We start from the raw sequence: 17,874 nt of genomic DNA on the forward strand, positions 1-17,874 counted from the left end.
TCAAGAAATATAAAATCAGTAGCAGTAAAACCATACTAACAAAAAGAACAGATTATTTCGAAACAGCTGATGAGTGGAATATCCAATAATTAAAAACTCATATAAAAAATTTCTAGATACCAATAAAATATTTCAAAATAGCAGACACAAAGACCCAGTAATGAAAAATAAGGATACAAACATTTTTTTGCTCTACATACCCTGGGGGAACATTTGATATCCAGGTGTCCTGAGATTGTTTTGAATTAGCAGGAGGAGGGATGGTTTGCTTGGGACTTTCTCCTCTCTCTCAGTCACATACCAGCGCTCTCTCTCACACTGGCTCTCAATTACACACCTATACACATGCTTTTTCTCTCACTTATATAGGCTCTTAATTACACATTTATACACATGCTGTCTATCTTTTCACGCTTACATACACAGGCTTTCAATCACACACATACATGCTGTCTTTTTCTCTCACATACAGACTCATTCACATGCTTACAAACATGCTCTCTCTCTTTCTCTCATTTACACTCAGGCTCTCAGTCACATACTCACATGCTCCCTCTCCTAAACCAGCTCTCAATCACACAGACACACATGCTCTCTCTCTTATTTATACACACAGGCTCTTAATCATACATACACATGATCTCTCTCACACACAAAGGATCTCAATCATACACACATACTCTTTCACACAAACAGGTTTTCAATCACAAACTTACACATACAGGTTCCCAATCGTAAACTTACATTCATGCTCTCTCTCTCACAGGCAGGCTCTCAATCACAGACATACTCTCTTTCACATATACAGGCTCTCAATCATTCACATACATGCTATCTCACTCACACACAGGATCTCAAACACAAATGCTTGATTGCTCATTCACTCTCTCTCCCTCCCCGGAACTAGCAGCAGCCTCCTCCCAACCCTAACCTCCTTCATTTTCAGCCCTCGCGCGGAGAAAGGAGTCCCATGGGCTGCGGGGGTTGACATTCTTCTTCATTTTTCTCTGAGCCGCGCTGCTCATTCCTCCGGCCGCGCCTCTCTTTAGTTCTTCGGGCCGACACTGACCACACTAGCATGGTCTCTTCTTCCCGTGCACGCACCTGCTGCTCACCACTTCCGGGGGGGGGGGGGGGCAGGAAGAAGAGACCATGCCGGTGCCACTGACTCCACCTGTTCTGCTGCGTTCCGCCCGGGTTGACAGCATTTTAAGCCCGGGCGGAAGAGGACCGGGAGCAGCTGGGTCAGTGGGGGACCGGGAAGTGTGGCGACACACCTGCGTGTTCTTGGCGACACACTGGTGTGTCGCGACACACCGGTTGAGAACCACTGATATAGGGCATGCTGGGCATGCTCAGTTTGCCTTGTCAAAATCCTAGAAACTTTGACATAAGTTTTCTGCATCAGGGCTCCATCTGATGTCACCCATGTGTGAGGACTACCATCCTGCTTGTCCTCGGATAAATTTCAGATCCAAGTAGACTGTAGGCTAACTCATCTTAAACTGAACTCTTTGCTATTAATAGCAGCCATCATTTCGTGGAGGTAGAATGTGTGCATCAATATCCCAAGTATGCTTATTTCTTCACAACAGGGAGGATTTTCTTCTGACATTGATCTGCAAAATGGATGATTCCAGCAGCAAAAGAGCACCTTCTTCACAGATCACATCTCATTTACATCTAAAACTTAATATTCAGGCAAGTCGGAGCTATTTTCATCAGCCATCTTGAATTGCAAAAATGGAGCTGCTTGGTTGATAATGGTAGATGAGATCCTCTTGGCTCCCCAAGGTTAAACCTTACCACATTAAACATTATTTCAAAGGAAACAGTCAACATCAGGGTAATTAAGGTAGATAGTTAAGTATTAGTACTTCACAAGACTAACAGAAGTGCCGCAAGTTAAGATGATTCCAGAAATGAATGGGATGGTGTGAAAAATCTGAGTGGGCTCAATTGTTTTTTTCCTTAGTTTGTATATTTTCAAAAACTTAGAGAATTATTTTGATTAGTCTGTAGATCTCAATATGTGTGTCATATTTGTTACATTAATTTTCAAAAAATATAAAGTTCCTATAGTAGAATATTATTCATTTTTTGAAACTCACCAATAATGCCATTGTGAAGATTTTACAGTTTGAAAATTTTGAGCCTGTATTAATTTAGGTATCAGGGATGTGTCCCATACCTTTTCTATACAACTACATCAAGGGTTCCTTTTGGTGTAGACTGTTACTTTCTAAGATTCAGCTGAATGAATTAACTTTCCTTTCATAATCTCAAACCCTAAGCCGAATTTTCTAGGTTTTCAAAATATATGTAAGCAGAAGGATGAGGATTGTAGTAGAACTCCTGGCAATCTGATACTTCCTAAATATTGAAGTTTTAACTGTCCTTTTTGGTTTTGTACCTTCTAGACACACATTCTCGCAATCATACGTCCATCTCTCATATTGAATAAGGTAAACACTATAGATTCCTCTAGTCCTGCATTTTCCCCTCTTCTCCCAATCAAAGAGTAACAGCACCCTGGCATTCTAACTCTGTACTTGAACACAAACAGCTTCACCTTTGAAACAGTTTCCATCTTGCCCGATAAAGGAACAATGTACTGAAGTGTTTTAACATAGGCTAATGCACATAAATGCAGTGTTTATCATGCTTAACAGCCAATGTTAATGAGATGGAAATTGGGCATGTTACCATATGCTAAAGTATGTGCATTCTTAATGAATGGTAGTTACTTTTTTGCATAATGGGTTGGTGAAACATTTTGCATGTTTAACACCTAAGTTTTGATGCACTAATAAGTAATGAACTATTTTGTATACTTTTGCATCCTGCTACTCATTAGAATTGACTACGTGTAAATACTACCACAAGCTAGTTTTTGTGTGTTAATCGCTTGTAAATCAGATTTTTGGAGGCTGAACATGACTAGTTTGAAACCTCAATTATGGCATTATCACTGTCCTGTTTGAGTTGAAATATCTAGCGATGTTACTTTTAACAGCAAAAAATGCACTTTTAAGGCTGCTTGACCAATTAAGCATAGAATTATATTTTATGATTGGTGATTGTAGAATATAAGATAGAGTATGCAATAACATTTTAAACTTAAATTTGTAAACAAGAATATGCAATTTAGTACACAGCCTACTTTTGGTCTTCTTTTACTTGTCCAATCTCATGTATGAAAAACATATATGAGAACCATGTACAAGCTGGTTTGAATGGTAAGACTGGCTTAGTGTTTTACAATGAAAACAGCAAAAATAGGATCAAAATTAATAATTGTATGTAGTGAACTGATATCATAAATGGTGTGGACAGCCTATTTGTTTAAAGGCAGCAGCACTCAAAGTTCAATCATATTCCAGGCTGTATTCCACCGTACAAAGAAATATTTGATACTGGTTTTGGAACTCATATTTTTTTTAATATGCAACTAAAATATAAAAATATGTTCTTGTTTCAGAAAAGTACCTCAGTACTCATATAACAATTACTGTCTATAGCGAACTCTCTTAACAAGTCATGTCTCCCATTTATAAAAATGATCAACCCCACTGCATTGTGTTTTTAAGGCATCCGTAGATAAAATCAATGAAAAATAACCTAGCTTCAGAATCTTCGAGAATCTAATGGAGTCTGAGACACTTGTGCATTTATACAAGCAAAGGGTGTAAGACAACTGACACCACAGTGTTTCAACAATGCATGAGTGTCTGCTTCAGGGATTGATCGCAAGTTATCTACATGGAAAAGAGAGCAGTTAGTTTATGAAAAATAAGTAAAAAATAAATTTACCAGTTCAAACTACAAATGCAAAACTTACATATGAATCGCAGTTTCAAGCTTTTCAAAACATGGCTGCCATAGAGGGACGCAGACGCGTCAAACACATGTCCATTTATACGTCATCTCAACCAATGAGATCACAGAAATCCAATGACATCACATCATAAGTTTAATAAAAAGCTGACCACTCAATTTCTTTAAGTCCTCCGAGGTGCACCATACACCAACTGTAAATATAACGTTGTTCAGTTTGTAGGAGAACCCTATTGTAATCTCCTCCTCTATAATTAGGTGAGAGCTGACACAGGACTGAAAACTGCAAATCTTCTAATGTTGATGAATGGACATCCAATGATTGACAAGAGAGGCTTCAAGCATTCTCGTCACATGCAACTGAGATGTTCCTGGATTTGAATAACCAATGGGCGGAGAGTCTTCCCTATATACAATAGGGGGCAACGATACCAATAAATGTAAATAACTCCCTTTGATTTGCAGGTCGAATGTTGTCTAAAGGAAAAAGGCTCGAGGTTTGGAAAAATCAATGTGTCTCTCTGAAAAGAAAGTAGACAAACACTGCAGGTATAACAAGGAAAATGACCCACATAGTCATTAAAAGGTGCTTGTTCTTGTGAGTAGAAAGCTGAATGCATCAAATGATCTCGCAAAGTATGTGCTCTCTTAAATGCAAAAATTTGAAAATCTTTAAACTCTGCCTGTAATAGTAAAATTGGCCAATGTTTCTTAATAATGCGTTGAACCAACCCAACTTGAGAAGTGTAGGGCAATACACAAGTGATTTTAGGTTTATCAATTCTAGTAGGCGATGTTGATTTGATTTGTATCAAGAAATTCGGTATATAAAAGCCTTAATAAATAAAAAATAAATAAATAAATGTTAATAACCAACTTCGTTCAGCCCAACGTGCCCTTTGATGGGCCTTGTAGATCACTTTTGATGGATATCCACATTGTAAAAATCTGGTCCACATATCAGAGACTTGCATGATGAAATCATCAACATTTGAACACAGACGTTTTAATCTCAGAAACTGTCCAGTAAGGAGGTATGACCGTAAATGAAGAGGATGACAACTTGAAAAATGAAGTAGTGTATTCTTATCCGTTGGTTTACGGTTAATGGAGAATAAAAAAACCCATCATGACTAGCAGTAATACTCATATCAAGAAAACAGACCATCCTAAGAGTAAGTAAATTGCAGATTATTATTGCAGGAGCTGAACCAACAAAACAAGTTTTAGAGAGTCGATGTTTCCCACCAGATAATAAGCACATCATCAATGAAGCGTTTTCACAATTGAATTAACTGTTTAAATTGACAGATGACAACTGTACAGCAAATGTGTGGTTACACGAATCAAATCAGTGCGAGAATCAAGACCACGTTTGATGAAACTCAATGCCTCATTTTGGTGAATATTAGTGTACAGTAAAACTAAATCACAAGTCACCAGGATAAGGTTATTGCGGGACTCTTGATAGTCTTCTAATAATGTGATGACATGCGTGGAGACTAAAACAGGAGGTAATATAGGAACAAAATCTCTTAAGAATATCAACAAACACCGAAAGTGGTTCCAGCAAAGAATTACGAGACTAGATAATCAGGCGGCCAGGTGGTTTCACTAAAGTTTTATGAATTTTCGACAGTGTATAGACACCAGACAAACCGGTTATGGAACTTCTAGAAATCTCTGCTCTTTAGTAGTGTTCCAACTTTCTCTTAAAGGCATTAGTGATTATATCATCAATACGTTTCTTCAATTCAGGAGTAGGATCGTTATCTAAAGGAAGTGTTGAAACACTACAGTGTCTGTTGTCCTACAACCCCTGGCTTGTATAACTGCACAAGTGTTCGGACTCCGTTAGAGCCTCAAAGATTCTGAAGCTAAGTTCTTTTTCATTGATTTTATATCTACAGATACTTTAAACACACAATGCAGTGGGGTTGGTAATTTTTACAAATGGAGACATGGGGCCTCATTTTCAAGCACTTTACCGCGTGCGATAAATTCGCAAATCGCGTTAACAGCTGTTAACGTGATTTGCGAATCATGTGCGGCGAAACAGGCCGCAGTGTTAGCGCGGCTGCTATCGCGGCTAATAACTACAACCTCAAATTTGCGTTATGGACTGCGCTACGGGCCAGAAAACAATTATCGCCATCCACGATAGTTCCGGACAGCCTTTTTCAGGCTCCCGGGGGGGGGGGAAGAGAGAGAGAGAGAGAGAGAGAGAGACTTACTATAGTGCCTATGCCCTACATAGGTATTTGAATCCCTATGGGAGGGCCACCTACTAACTCGGGGTGGGGGGCCACTTTCGCATTCCACATGAGACCTACGGACAGAACAGTGGTCTCTAGTGCAGATTTGCTGGCCGGAGTGAGGACGCTCACTCCAAGAGGAGATTTGGGCAACATTCTCTCCACCTAGCATGTTGTTGCCCAGGTAGAGTGTCCATCAAGCTAGGTAGAGAGAACGTTGCCCAAACCACTTCTTGGAGTGAGCGTCCTCACTCCGACGGCCAGCAAATCTGCACTAGAGACCACTGTTCTGTCCGTAGGTCTCATGTGGAATGCGAAAGTGGCCCCCAACCCCCGACGCTCATACCTAATCCCCACCCCGAGTTAGTAGGTGGCCCTCCCATAGGGATTCAAATACCTATGTAGGGCATAGGCACTATAGTTCTCTCTCTCTCTCTCTCTGGGAGCCTGAAACAGGCTGTCTCGGACTATCGTGGCCCGCGATGATTGAAGTCCAAACACCGGGAAATATCGTGCACCGCGATAAAAGACTGAATGAATCATCGCACACTGGGAAAACATCGTGTGCGGCGCTAATGTTTTCGCGAATGGCGAAAAGATCGCAGCACGCGATGTTTCCCCACTGCACGAAAGAAGCCTCATTTGCATTGGTAACGCCCCCTAATGCGTTACCAATGCGATATTGGAAAATGAGGACCATGGCTTGTTAAGAGAGCTTGCTATAGACAATAACTGTTATGTGTACTGAGGTACTTTTCTGAAACAAGAATGTCTTTTTATATTTTAATTGCATATAAAAAAGTAAAAAAAAGATGAGTTCCAAAACCAGCATCACAGATTTCACTGTATAGTGGAATACAGTCTGGTACATGATTGAACTTTGGGTGCTGCTGTCTTTAAACACATAGGCTGTCCATACCATTTATGATACCAGCTCACCACATACAATTATTAATTTTGATCCTGTATTTGTTGTTGTGTCATTGCTATTTGTGGATCAAGAGGTATCTGTTCTTTGTACTGCATTAATATTTTACAATACTATCATAAACAAAGCCACTTGGATGAATATTTATCTAAATCAAAAATATCAATTCACCACATATATATTCAGTTAAAGAATTTGATGACCATCATATTATGACAATTCTGTTGGCAGTCACTTAAAAAAGTGTATTGGGTCTAATGTTCGACTGCATCTATAGGTTATAATCACTGATCATTTAAGTCCATTTTATATATAATTTTATTTGCATATTAAAAATAACTTATCTTGTGAAAAGATTCTTGTTGAGTCTCCCTCTATTCAAATCCATGCCACTGCTCCAGTATTTCAGTAATTCATCCGTGAATCAGAGCTTGAGACAACAGCATTTCTGTTGCAGAGATGCTGTTGCATCAAATCGTGATTCATGGATGAATTATCGAAACACTGGAGCAGTGTTGGGCTCTACTGTGTATATATATACAGACCTCATCAGTACAAAGGCAGCCAGTAATGAAACGTCAGATTTTATAAATAGACTTAAATGATGATCAATAATTAGAACCTATAGAGGCAAACATTAGACCCAAAATACTCTTAAGTGAGTGTCATCAAATTATTTAATTGAAGTCTTTCGTATATATGTGATAAATTGATATTTTTTATTTTTTTTTTCAAGTCATATTGTTTTCATTTTAAGAATCACCTTGAACTTGGTTTGAACTGAAATTCAAATTTCAATCAAAGTTTTTGATTCAAAAAAGTTTAGATTTTTCACAATCTATGTATCTATATAAAAACCTGTATGCAATGGCCCACTCATAAATTCAAGTAATAAGCCATTGGCTGGCCTCTGATTTTTTTTTAGGGATTTATTTTCATAGTGGTTCCTGCAATGACAGCTTTGCTATTAAACTTTTTGACAGTATGTTAAACAATAAACCACCAAGAATGTAAAAACTGAGACGATATTAAAAATATCCATAATTGATTTCAAGCTATTTATAAAATCTGACGTTTCATTAGTGGCTGCCTTTGTACTGATGAGGTCTGTATATATACACAGTAGAGCACTTTTGATCCAAAGATCCATTATCCAGAAACTCCTATATCTGGAGAAAATCATAGTCCCTGGGCATGTTCCATCATCTGGAAAATCATCTACTATCCAAAACTTGGTTGGCTTCAGATGTTCCATTAATTGGAAAAACCTGTCATTATCTTAAATTCTTTAAAGAGAAAACTCCCATTATGAATACATTTTGTTACCCAGAAATATCCATTATCTGGAACAAACAAGGTACCAACCATTCTGGATAAAAGGTAGGTATGTGTGTTAATCTATATCTACCGTATATATATAATGTCCAAGGCAATATAGGCACACAAACCTTGAAAGCAGCAAAAAAAAAAAAAAACCCCCACCCTTTTTTTTTTGTTGTTGTTTATGACCCAGCAATCAAACTGATGACTAGGGTGGTTTGTGAACCAGATACTCTGTGGCTGATTCAAAAAGGTTTGCAATTTTTCTAAGTAAGCACATCCCTGGAGCTTCACCCAGACACTTACTCTCATTCTGCAGCCGGTTTTCCTGGTTTATATATTTATATATAAATATTTATACATATATAGATAAAAGCAGGAAAACTAATTTAATACAGATTCTGGGAGTAAAAAGCACTAATAAGTCAGGAACTTTAAAAGGAAAAAAAGACCTGCAGCAAACAAGCGAAGCAATAGAGTTAAAGAAAGTAGCTTACAAAAGGTTACTTGCAGTTTTAATAAAACATACATTTATATGTGTCAGAAAATTGAAGCTGATAGCTCTGTGCTACTAGGTATGGCTTGTAGATAATGTAAAAACTGTCAGCAGTTCTTAAGCATGTTTTGCTGATTTAGGATAACATAAATGAAAACTTCAAGGAAGACAAAATTGCATATCTAAAATTAAACAGGAAAAAAAGCAACATAATGACCATTGAAAGTTCCAAAAGTTAATTCAAAACAAAGGAATCAGATGGAAAACAAATTACCTATGACAGTATATTGAGAAAATATTTGACCTAAGTATTTTTAATCACACGATAAGGAAAAATTGGTTTTACAGCTGCATAATTTCCATTTCACTAAAATAGTGCCAACAAAATAAGCTTGCATAGAAAACCATACAAAAAAAGTCTCATTAAGTTCTACTGGCTACATGCTTAAAATAGGAACCGCAGGTACTGTAATAGAGATAGTGCAAACTGTGGCAGCTGATGGTGGCAGAGATTGCCGTAGATCAGGAAACAGACAATAGTATACCCAGTCATCACAGTTTCTGGTCCTTGATTCATTCTCTCTTGCCAATCGTAAGCAATGCATAATGTGCAGACCCACAGCACATCTGCTGCTGCTGTTTGGTTAACGCAGTTTGAGATCATCGCCGCTGCCTAAGTTGGATCCCGGACTAGGGTCTTGTCTTCTTGCCTGCATCAAGAGAAATACTGTTTAGGGTTACATGTGACTATGCAGTCAAAAATCAGGAAATCTGTCTTCAGCTTGCAAAGTTTATAATGCCAAAGGATATTAAAAAAATGTTTTAAAATAAATAAAAATAGACATGCCTGCTACACTTACAGGAAACATGATGGTAGCAATCACGGCTGTGACACTGCCTGGTAGGCTCATTAAGCAATGCCTCTTTCTGTCAGCCAGTACAGCTCAAATGAAAATTTCACATAATTTTAATAATTATGAGAAGCAACATGATCACAACATGTCTGAAGGAAGATGGGACAATTGCAGTGTCAACTGATCAATTTAGGATGTAACAGATAGTGGGGACATTTAAAAGAAAGAAAGAACTGAGGAGCTGAGTGGGAATGGGGTCAGATGAACACATTGCGAATTTGGAGCAGGCCAGAAAATGGGCAGTTTCTTCCTCCATTTTAGTAAAGCAAGAAAACATGGCATGGTCCAAAGTGAGGGGAGGTGAATATTATGAAGTAGGGGTGGTGGTGAGGGTCTGGTGAAGAATTAATGATTAATCTTGACAAATTGTTTCATGGAAGAAGTCATGGTCTGGGCAGAATATGAAGGGGGGAAGATGCAGAGGCAGTCTGAGGAGGGAGGTAAGTGTGTAAAGAGAAGGCAGAGGTTGGAAGCAAGGTTGTTTGTCAGATAGACATAATAATCTAGCTTGGCAGGAGTAACAGCACACTGGAGTAAGATGAGCATGAAATGAATGAAGTTGGCATGGGAACTGGACTTCAGCCAGAGACACTTCGCAGAGTGAATGCAGGAACATAGGAAGTGCCTAATGGAGGTGAGCCAAGGCTGGGGTTTAGCACACCTTACAGGATAGGGGGAGGGGGTGAGGGGGAGGTAGAGCAAGGAGAGGTAAATATAGTGTTATAAAGAAGAAACAGCCTCATCAACAGACTTTGTCAATGTTGCAGAGGAAATGTGAGATAAGGCAGTACTTGAGAGGACAGAGGTCAATAGCTTGAATATTCCTAAAAGTGCTGATGGTGATTGGATGAGTTCATGAGGGAAGGTGGTTAAGTGTGAGAATTATCAGATAATGGTGAGAGAGGAGAACAAAGGTGGAGAAGCCTGAGTGAGTGTAGTTGGAAGAAAAGACTAGGTTAAGACAGTGGCCATGCTCGTGAATGGGAGCAGCAGAACACAGTTTAAGGCTAAATGAAGAATTCAATGCAAGGAACTTACTTTATTTAAAAAACTTATATGCCACAATCAGTTAAACAAAAAAATCACTTCATAAAAATACAGCTATAATCATAACACATAAACGCATTAAACAATAAATAAAAAAGGAATAAAATAAAAAATTACATTAAATAAAAAAAATCAAATAAAAAATAAACATAAAAATCAGCTATTGAAATTACTACAAAAGACCAACACCTTCCCAGTTAAAATCACACCACCTTAGGGAACAGCCATGCCTTGACTTGCTTAAGGAATTTCAGCTAGTTTAATTCTGCCCTAATCTGTATCAGCAAGCTATTTATTTATTTAGAGTTTTTATATACCGGCATTCATGATACAATCACATCATGCTGGTTTACAGTTAACAAGAGGTGTAACAAGAACTTGATACTGTAACAAGTGAAGAGGAACAATGAAGTTACAATAAAACAAAGATTGATCAAAACTGGGGAGAGAAGGAAAGGCTAGAGAAATTTAACTTAAAGATGAGCAATTATTTACAATGTTCTAAAGTGTCTGACTATGGTTGTTGTTGAAATGATATTTAGTTGGGGTCAGGAAAGGCTTGTTTAAACAACCAAAAGCCTTTTTCTGAATGTTGGAAGGCAGGGCTCCTGTCGAAGATCAAGAGAAATGTAATTCCATAACAATGGTCCTGCTGTTGAGAAGGCCCAATCTCTAAATAGTGTATCATTTTAAGCACACTTTCTGGGCTAAGGTTGCTATTAGGAGCCCCAGAATCTGTCTAAGTCTCTATCAGACCAGTTTTTCACACAAGTACTTGGGGCCATTGCTTCTCATAGACCAAAAAGCAGTAGTAACTTGGACTTTGCTCTTTCCACAACTGGCAGCCAATGAGATGAATATAACAAAGGAGAAGCCCTTTCAAATTTAGACTTTCCAAAAAGAAGCCATGCCACTCTGCTTTATAATTCTTGGAGTTTATGGGTAAACTCAGTTGGCAAAATCAATATATAAAATATTACAATAAGCAGGTCCTAAAATAACAAGAGCAACATACCACAGATTTTAATGCTTGAGAATGTAAAAAATGGTCACAGTTGACATACTATTTACAAGTAGGCCCTCTGTGCAACCAACTCAACATAGAAAAACTGGAGACCAATGTGATCCCCAGGCTTTTGATATTAGATGAGATCAACATATCATGGTTCTTTAACACTGGTTGAACAATCAGGGTTGGAAGCTTCTCCAGGGATGGAACCAAGATGCAATTTTAACTAGATAGCTGTTCAAAAACAAATCAGCATCAGCAAAATAATCTTCAATTGGAATCAGGAAATTGAAGATATCAGCATAGATATGGTCAGTGACACCTAGCTCTTAGAAAATTCCATGAAGTCTGAGGCAAAACGGTCAGAAGGATCAACAACATGGAGATTAAAGTCCTCAAGAATATGGGGAGAGATGGCTCCAGGAACAAAGAAAACCAGGAATGAAAGTTAGTATGGAAGAAGGAGGGGGATTCATCAGGGGATGATAAGATTTGTTGTGAGCGCAGGGATGCGGTCGCTTGCTCTAGAGAGATATGAGCCCTTGGACCATGGCACAGCTCAGGGAGGAGCCCCAAGACACACACCATGGGAGGTGAAAGTATCCAAGCATGGGCTGGAGCAAGGCTGGACCAGGAACGAGGCGTGGAACATCTGAAGAACTGGAACAAGGCAGGCTCAGACCTCCACTGGACTTGCACGCACAGGTGAGGCCCAGCAACACAATGCTGGTCTCAAGAGTAGCCCTCCGGCCACTCGGTAGCCCTTCCAGACCCGCCGCTTGGGAACAATGAGTGCGTGAGGCCAGACGGAGGCGGAGGGCAGAAACAAGACGAAACATGGAACTGAGGAGCTTGGAAGACCCAGACGAGGACTCAAGGAACTTTGAAAGCTCATACGAAGACTCGGGGAACTTGGGAGGCTCAGGCAAGGATTCGGGGAACTTGGGAGGCTCAGGTGAGGATTCAGAATTCAGGCACTAATACAGGGTGAGTACTGCACCGAGCGCGCCCTACACAGCCACCCATGGCTGGTCGCGGACCACACCGGAAGCGAAGCAGACTCCAGACGAGAAGATGAAGATGAACTAGAAACATGACGCAGATTCAGGAGAGGCCTGCACTGAGGTGAGCCCTACATAGCCGCCTGTGGTTGGTTGTGGACCATGCTGAAGCGGAGCAGGCTCTGGCTTGAGTCTAGGGTATGGATGGAAGAAGGAACAAGGAACTCCAAAGCCCAGGAATAGGATTCAAGACTCAGGATTCAAAGATTCAGAACTTGGATTCAGGAACAGACCTTGGCATTAAAAGCAAGGGACTTCCGGAGACTTGCGCTACAGGCATGAAGACAGGCCTTGTGCCATGAAACACCCTACACAGCCCCCCATGGGCTGGTCACAGACCATGACTGTGGCACATCAGGAAAGGTGGACAAGAAGGAAACCTGCAAGCAGGACAAAGAGCCAGAAGCTAGAACATCAGGACCAGAACTGGAACAGCAGGAACATGGAATACTGGAAACATGGAACATCAGGAATATGGACAGGCGACAAAGGAGCTCCGATGAGGAATGAGACCAGGAACACCAGCAATATCTAACAAAGAAGACCAGGAACATCAGGAATATGGACAGGTGACAAAGGAGCTCAGACAAGGAATGAGACCAGGATCATCAGGAACATTCAACGAAGAAGACCAGGAACATCCAACGAAAAGCCATCTAAACACGAGGAGACCATGGAAGACCTTGACCGGTAAGAAGCAGCATAGAGACTATGAAGATCCGATGGGAAGGCCCCGAGGAGTGGAAGCAGAGCCCTTTTATAAGGCTGGACATGGCAAGGCCTGATGACATCATCCGTTGGGGCTGTGGGGCTTTTCCCACTACTGGCCCTTTAAATATTAAGAGGTGCACGCGCGCCTATGCCGGGCCCAGGACAGGCAGGAGCAGAAAGGCGTCAGCGTTTCTGCCACGAGATGAGGCACAGCGATGGCAGCACTAGGGCCGCGAAGAAAGGAGCGATGGCTTCCTCTGCCGCGCAGGGATGGTCCTGGCAGTGGCTCCTACCGCGAAGAAACAGCGGCAGCCCCTCCTGCTGCATACAGTGGCGTCGGGCTGCGAGGGAGCAGCAGCGGCGGTCCGGGCGGCTCCTCAGCTGCAGAGCAGAGAGAGGTCTGCGGCAGCGTCGGACCGGGATGACGGGGTGAGTGAGGCTTCTCACAGTCGGGACCCGTGAGCAGCGGAGTGCAACAAGATTATAGTAACCAGACTAAAAGTAGGGTAAAAAGATGGATGGAGTGGGCCTCATATGAAAAACAGAAAAGGGCTTGAGGTAGAAGAAGGACTTGAAACTTGCAGGAGATCAGCAGCTCACCACCACCACCACCCATGGTGGTGCATGGAAGAAATAACCTCCATAACAGAGAAGAGCAACAAAAACTGAGTACTTATTTATTTAAAATTTCTTTTATACTATCTAAAAAGGTAGAACCATGAATTGTAATTCAATTTTATTCTTTAAATTGTTCATTTAATATTTTATTGTGAACCGATGTGATGTTCCCTACGAACGTCAGTATATAAAAACAAATAAAGTGGTTTACAAGCAACATGTGCAACATATAAACAAGACAAACAAATAAAATGAAATAAATGCATATAAAATAGAGGAAAGCCAGTCAAAGCAAGAAGATGGAGAGAATGAGAGATAAAGGTGCCATGAATTTAGGCAAGTTTACTGAAAATAAGAGTGGGCATTCCACAGGGAACATGAGAAAGGGAGAGAAGCATACTCATGCCAAATTACAAGCTTGAATGCTGAATCTATAGTTTAGGGCTGTGGTGTGCATTGCCAGGTGAAGGCTCTGAGTTTGATCCTCAAACCCAGCAAAGTCAGGGTGCACAAATAGGCTTTGTAGCCTATGCCCGGGGATTGCTGTTCTGATGGTTGGGCAGATTAAAAGAAGGAAAAACCCTCCAGATAGTTGCAAATAAAGTTTCATGACCCAGTAGCTTAAGTACCGCCTGGTTCTAATTGAGCTGAAAGCCAAAAAGAAGTGGATGGAACTGCAGCGCTCTCTCCACAATTTACATCTCCCCAGATGTCTCACATCTGCAAACCAGTCCCAGCCACCATTGTACCAAAGGCCAACAATCAATATCCTTTCCTCAATACCAAACCTCTGAAAATGTTTATTTTATTTTCACTTTCCCCTCTGAAGCCAGAAATTTATACTTTTTCCAATTAAAACTAAAACTACACCCTAAACCCTCACAAAACCTAAAATTAAAAAAAATAATGAATTTAACTTTCTTGTGTAATCCCTTTCACAGGACATTCCCTGTATTTAGCATCTTCGGATGCTGCAGTGTGAGGAAAAACTAGCTGCAACTTTGAATCAGGATTCTTCCAAAAAGCTGCAAGACCCAAGGGAATCACTCACACAGTCCTTCAGAATAAAGTCCGAATGTGATGAGTGTTATTCCAAAATAAAAATATTTTAATGATCAAAAACAATTACAATAAAGTGTTACAAAAGTAAGAAAACACTGTACCAAAATAGGAAAATAACAGCTTTAAATTTTCAGCAGTCCATAAGCACAAAGCTACATATGTTCATGACACTTTAGAGAAATTTACAGGAAACTAGGACCTCCTATTGCACCAAATAGGTTTTTTTTCTCTCTCTTAAAACCTCTTGTTGAAACTAGGAATTCCCAATTGACCAGACAGAAATACCTGACTTGTACAGCAGATTTCTGGACAAGTCTCCTATACACAATGACTAGGATAGTAAGCTTCTGGGACCACTGACTGCTTCTGGATCTCTCCTGGAACCCTTTCTAACTCATTCTCTCAAGAAAAAGGAAGGCAGATCAGCCATCCTTCTCCAGGAACTTAGAGAGCTACTACCCTTTCTGCCGCTCCCTAGCTTCTCTCGATGATGTTTCCCCCTAACAAATCTCCTTTTTAGGACTGGACAAATCACCTGCCCAGTAACAACGGATGGACTTTAATCATCATTAAAAATTAACTCCAAGGGAGGAATCGGTGAGACAAGCCTCTCCCTGGTGAGGAAGGCGAAAGGACAGCTAGGGGAACCCTGAGAGAACGGGGGACCCAGGGAGCTGGAGGAAAACCAGCCTTTCTGCCGGCCCTGCTGACGTCATTTTGCGGCGACGGGACTCCCGATAAAATCGGAAGGACAGCGGTGCGCAGCCACCGGCGCGCTGCCGAAGCCGCGCGCCAAAGGGGCGCGCCCCTTCTAAAATTTTTCTTTTTTGTTTTCCTTGTTTGTTGGATTCCTTCCCAATATATGGGCAGGAAAAGGAAGACAAAATTTGCTACATCTTCCCCGGGAGTAGCTCCAACGAGAGGACCCATGGACTCCCATGTGGTAAGGCGTGTAGGACAGTCCGAAAGATATTCTATACCTGAAATCTCCTTCTCATCAGGTTCGCCAGAGAGTCCGGCCAATCTACAATTATCTCAGCCGTCGATGGAGACATCAATTTCGAACTTACAAGTTAAGGTACAGGGACCCGGGGAGACAGCAAATGCCGTGCAACCCGGGACTTCAGATAATGCAGTCGGTGTGGGAGGGTTACTAACTCAAGAAGTTTAAGGGATGAACGGAATTTGAATATGGAAGCAGTAGATCCACAAAATGTTACCTTAAGTGATATATGGAAATTGCTTACTGAAGATAAGAAAACTTTAACTACCTCTACGTTGCAATTTAGAGAGGATATTGAAAAGTTAATAACAAAATAGAGCAACATGCGAATCGATTGAATGTTTTAGATGAAAATGTTAAAGTTATAAATGCCCAAGTAACATCGATACAAGTAGCTAGTAACTCATTTATTAAAGACAGCTTAGTTATTCATCGTAATTTAGAAATGTTGGAAAATGAAAACCGAATTAGGAATTTAAGGTTTCTTAACTTCCCAATGACCAGATTGCTATCCGCATTTGAATTACTCAAGAAATATTTGATTGAAATTCTATCTATAACAAATATTGATGAGAGAAGTATTTCCAAACTGTACTATATTCCTAAATCTAAGATTCTACCTCAAGATGGAGTGGAGGAACTAGATAAATGTACAACAGGAATCTCCTAATTTAACTTCTTTTTTAGAAGCATCCATAGATGATATTTCCTCTAGAGCTACTTTAGTAGTCTCTTTTTGTAGAGAACAGGACAAGGGCATAATACTACAAAAGTTCTTTAGGAATAAAGATATTTCCTTTTGTGGGCAAAAGGTCCAAGTCTTTCCGGACGTTGCTCGCAACACGCAATTACGACGTAAACAATTCTTAGTATTTAAACCAAGGGTCCTGGCTATTGGAGCATCCTTTTTTTTTAAAATATCCATGTAAATGTCTAGTTGTTTTTCAAAAAAATAAATTTATATTTCTAGACCCTACCCATCTAGAGGTGTTTCTGAATGACAAAGAGCAGAGATAGATATTGTAGGAAAAGAATGTATAGTCTCTGATGTATAATTAATATACTTTTCCTTGAATTAACTTTGGTTAAATTTCTTTATATATCCTCCCATAATTGGGGACTTTATTACTGAGGTACAGCAAATAATATAGAAATATTTCCTTGTCATATCTATGTACTAACAGTTAATTTCCTGATTTTTGCAAATGTAAAAATTTTGTTAAAAATCTGAATAAAGAATAAATTAAAAAAAAAAAATTAACTCCACATGCATGAATTCTCCCATTGCTGGAAATTTTCACATAACACATATATCCTAATATATTAAGACATCAGTAAAACGTGCACTGCGCTAAAAAAAGGTTAACTCCTGAGGATAATTTATGGTTAATCCTTAACCATAAATTATCCTCATCAACGAGTCATTTTATGTACATATGTTATATACTATAATCAAATATTCCATATAATCCTGTTATTTCTGTCATAATTTGTTATATTTATTACAATGTTATAATTTGTTATATTTATTACAATGTTATAATGTAAAATAGGGCTGTTACCACCCTATTCTTTTGGTTATCTGGAAACCGATGTGATATCTCGATCGAATG

At 39.8% G+C, this 17,874-nt stretch overlaps 1 protein-coding gene and 1 long non-coding RNA gene across 8 annotated transcripts in view; one reads left to right on the forward strand and one right to left on the reverse strand.

The window, feature by feature from the left end:
• Positions 1 to 17,874, reverse strand: part of CBFB (core-binding factor subunit beta) — a 261,658-nt gene that overhangs the window by 7,800 nt on the left and 235,984 nt on the right. For 4 of the 7 annotated variants that reach the window (XM_029608703.1, XM_029608704.1, XM_029608694.1 and 1 more), the window contains one exon: positions 8,839 to 9,546. The exons of 1 other annotated variant lie outside the window; for it this stretch is intronic. Coding sequence is in view for 3 of the 6 variants with exons in the window: in XM_029608704.1 (XP_029464564.1) it covers positions 9,481 to 9,546 (66 nt within the window). In the remaining 3 variants the exon portion in view is untranslated. Of the gene's footprint in view, positions 1 to 8,838; positions 9,564 to 17,874 lie in introns of those variants that run through there. 2 more of the 7 variants (XM_029608695.1, XM_029608702.1) reach the window with 1 other exon arrangement.
• LOC115095258 overlaps positions 2,133 to 17,874 on the forward strand; it is an 85,702-nt gene continuing 69,960 nt past the window's right edge. Inside the window, exon 1 of the long non-coding RNA XR_003857732.1 lies at positions 2,133 to 2,465. This is a non-coding gene — a long non-coding RNA (uncharacterized LOC115095258). The remainder of the gene's footprint in view (positions 2,466 to 17,874) is intronic.

This window comes from Rhinatrema bivittatum, chromosome 7 (assembly GCF_901001135.1).
Source record: "Rhinatrema bivittatum chromosome 7, aRhiBiv1.1, whole genome shotgun sequence".
In the NCBI taxonomy this organism is placed as follows: Eukaryota; Metazoa; Chordata; class Amphibia; order Gymnophiona; family Rhinatrematidae; genus Rhinatrema; species Rhinatrema bivittatum.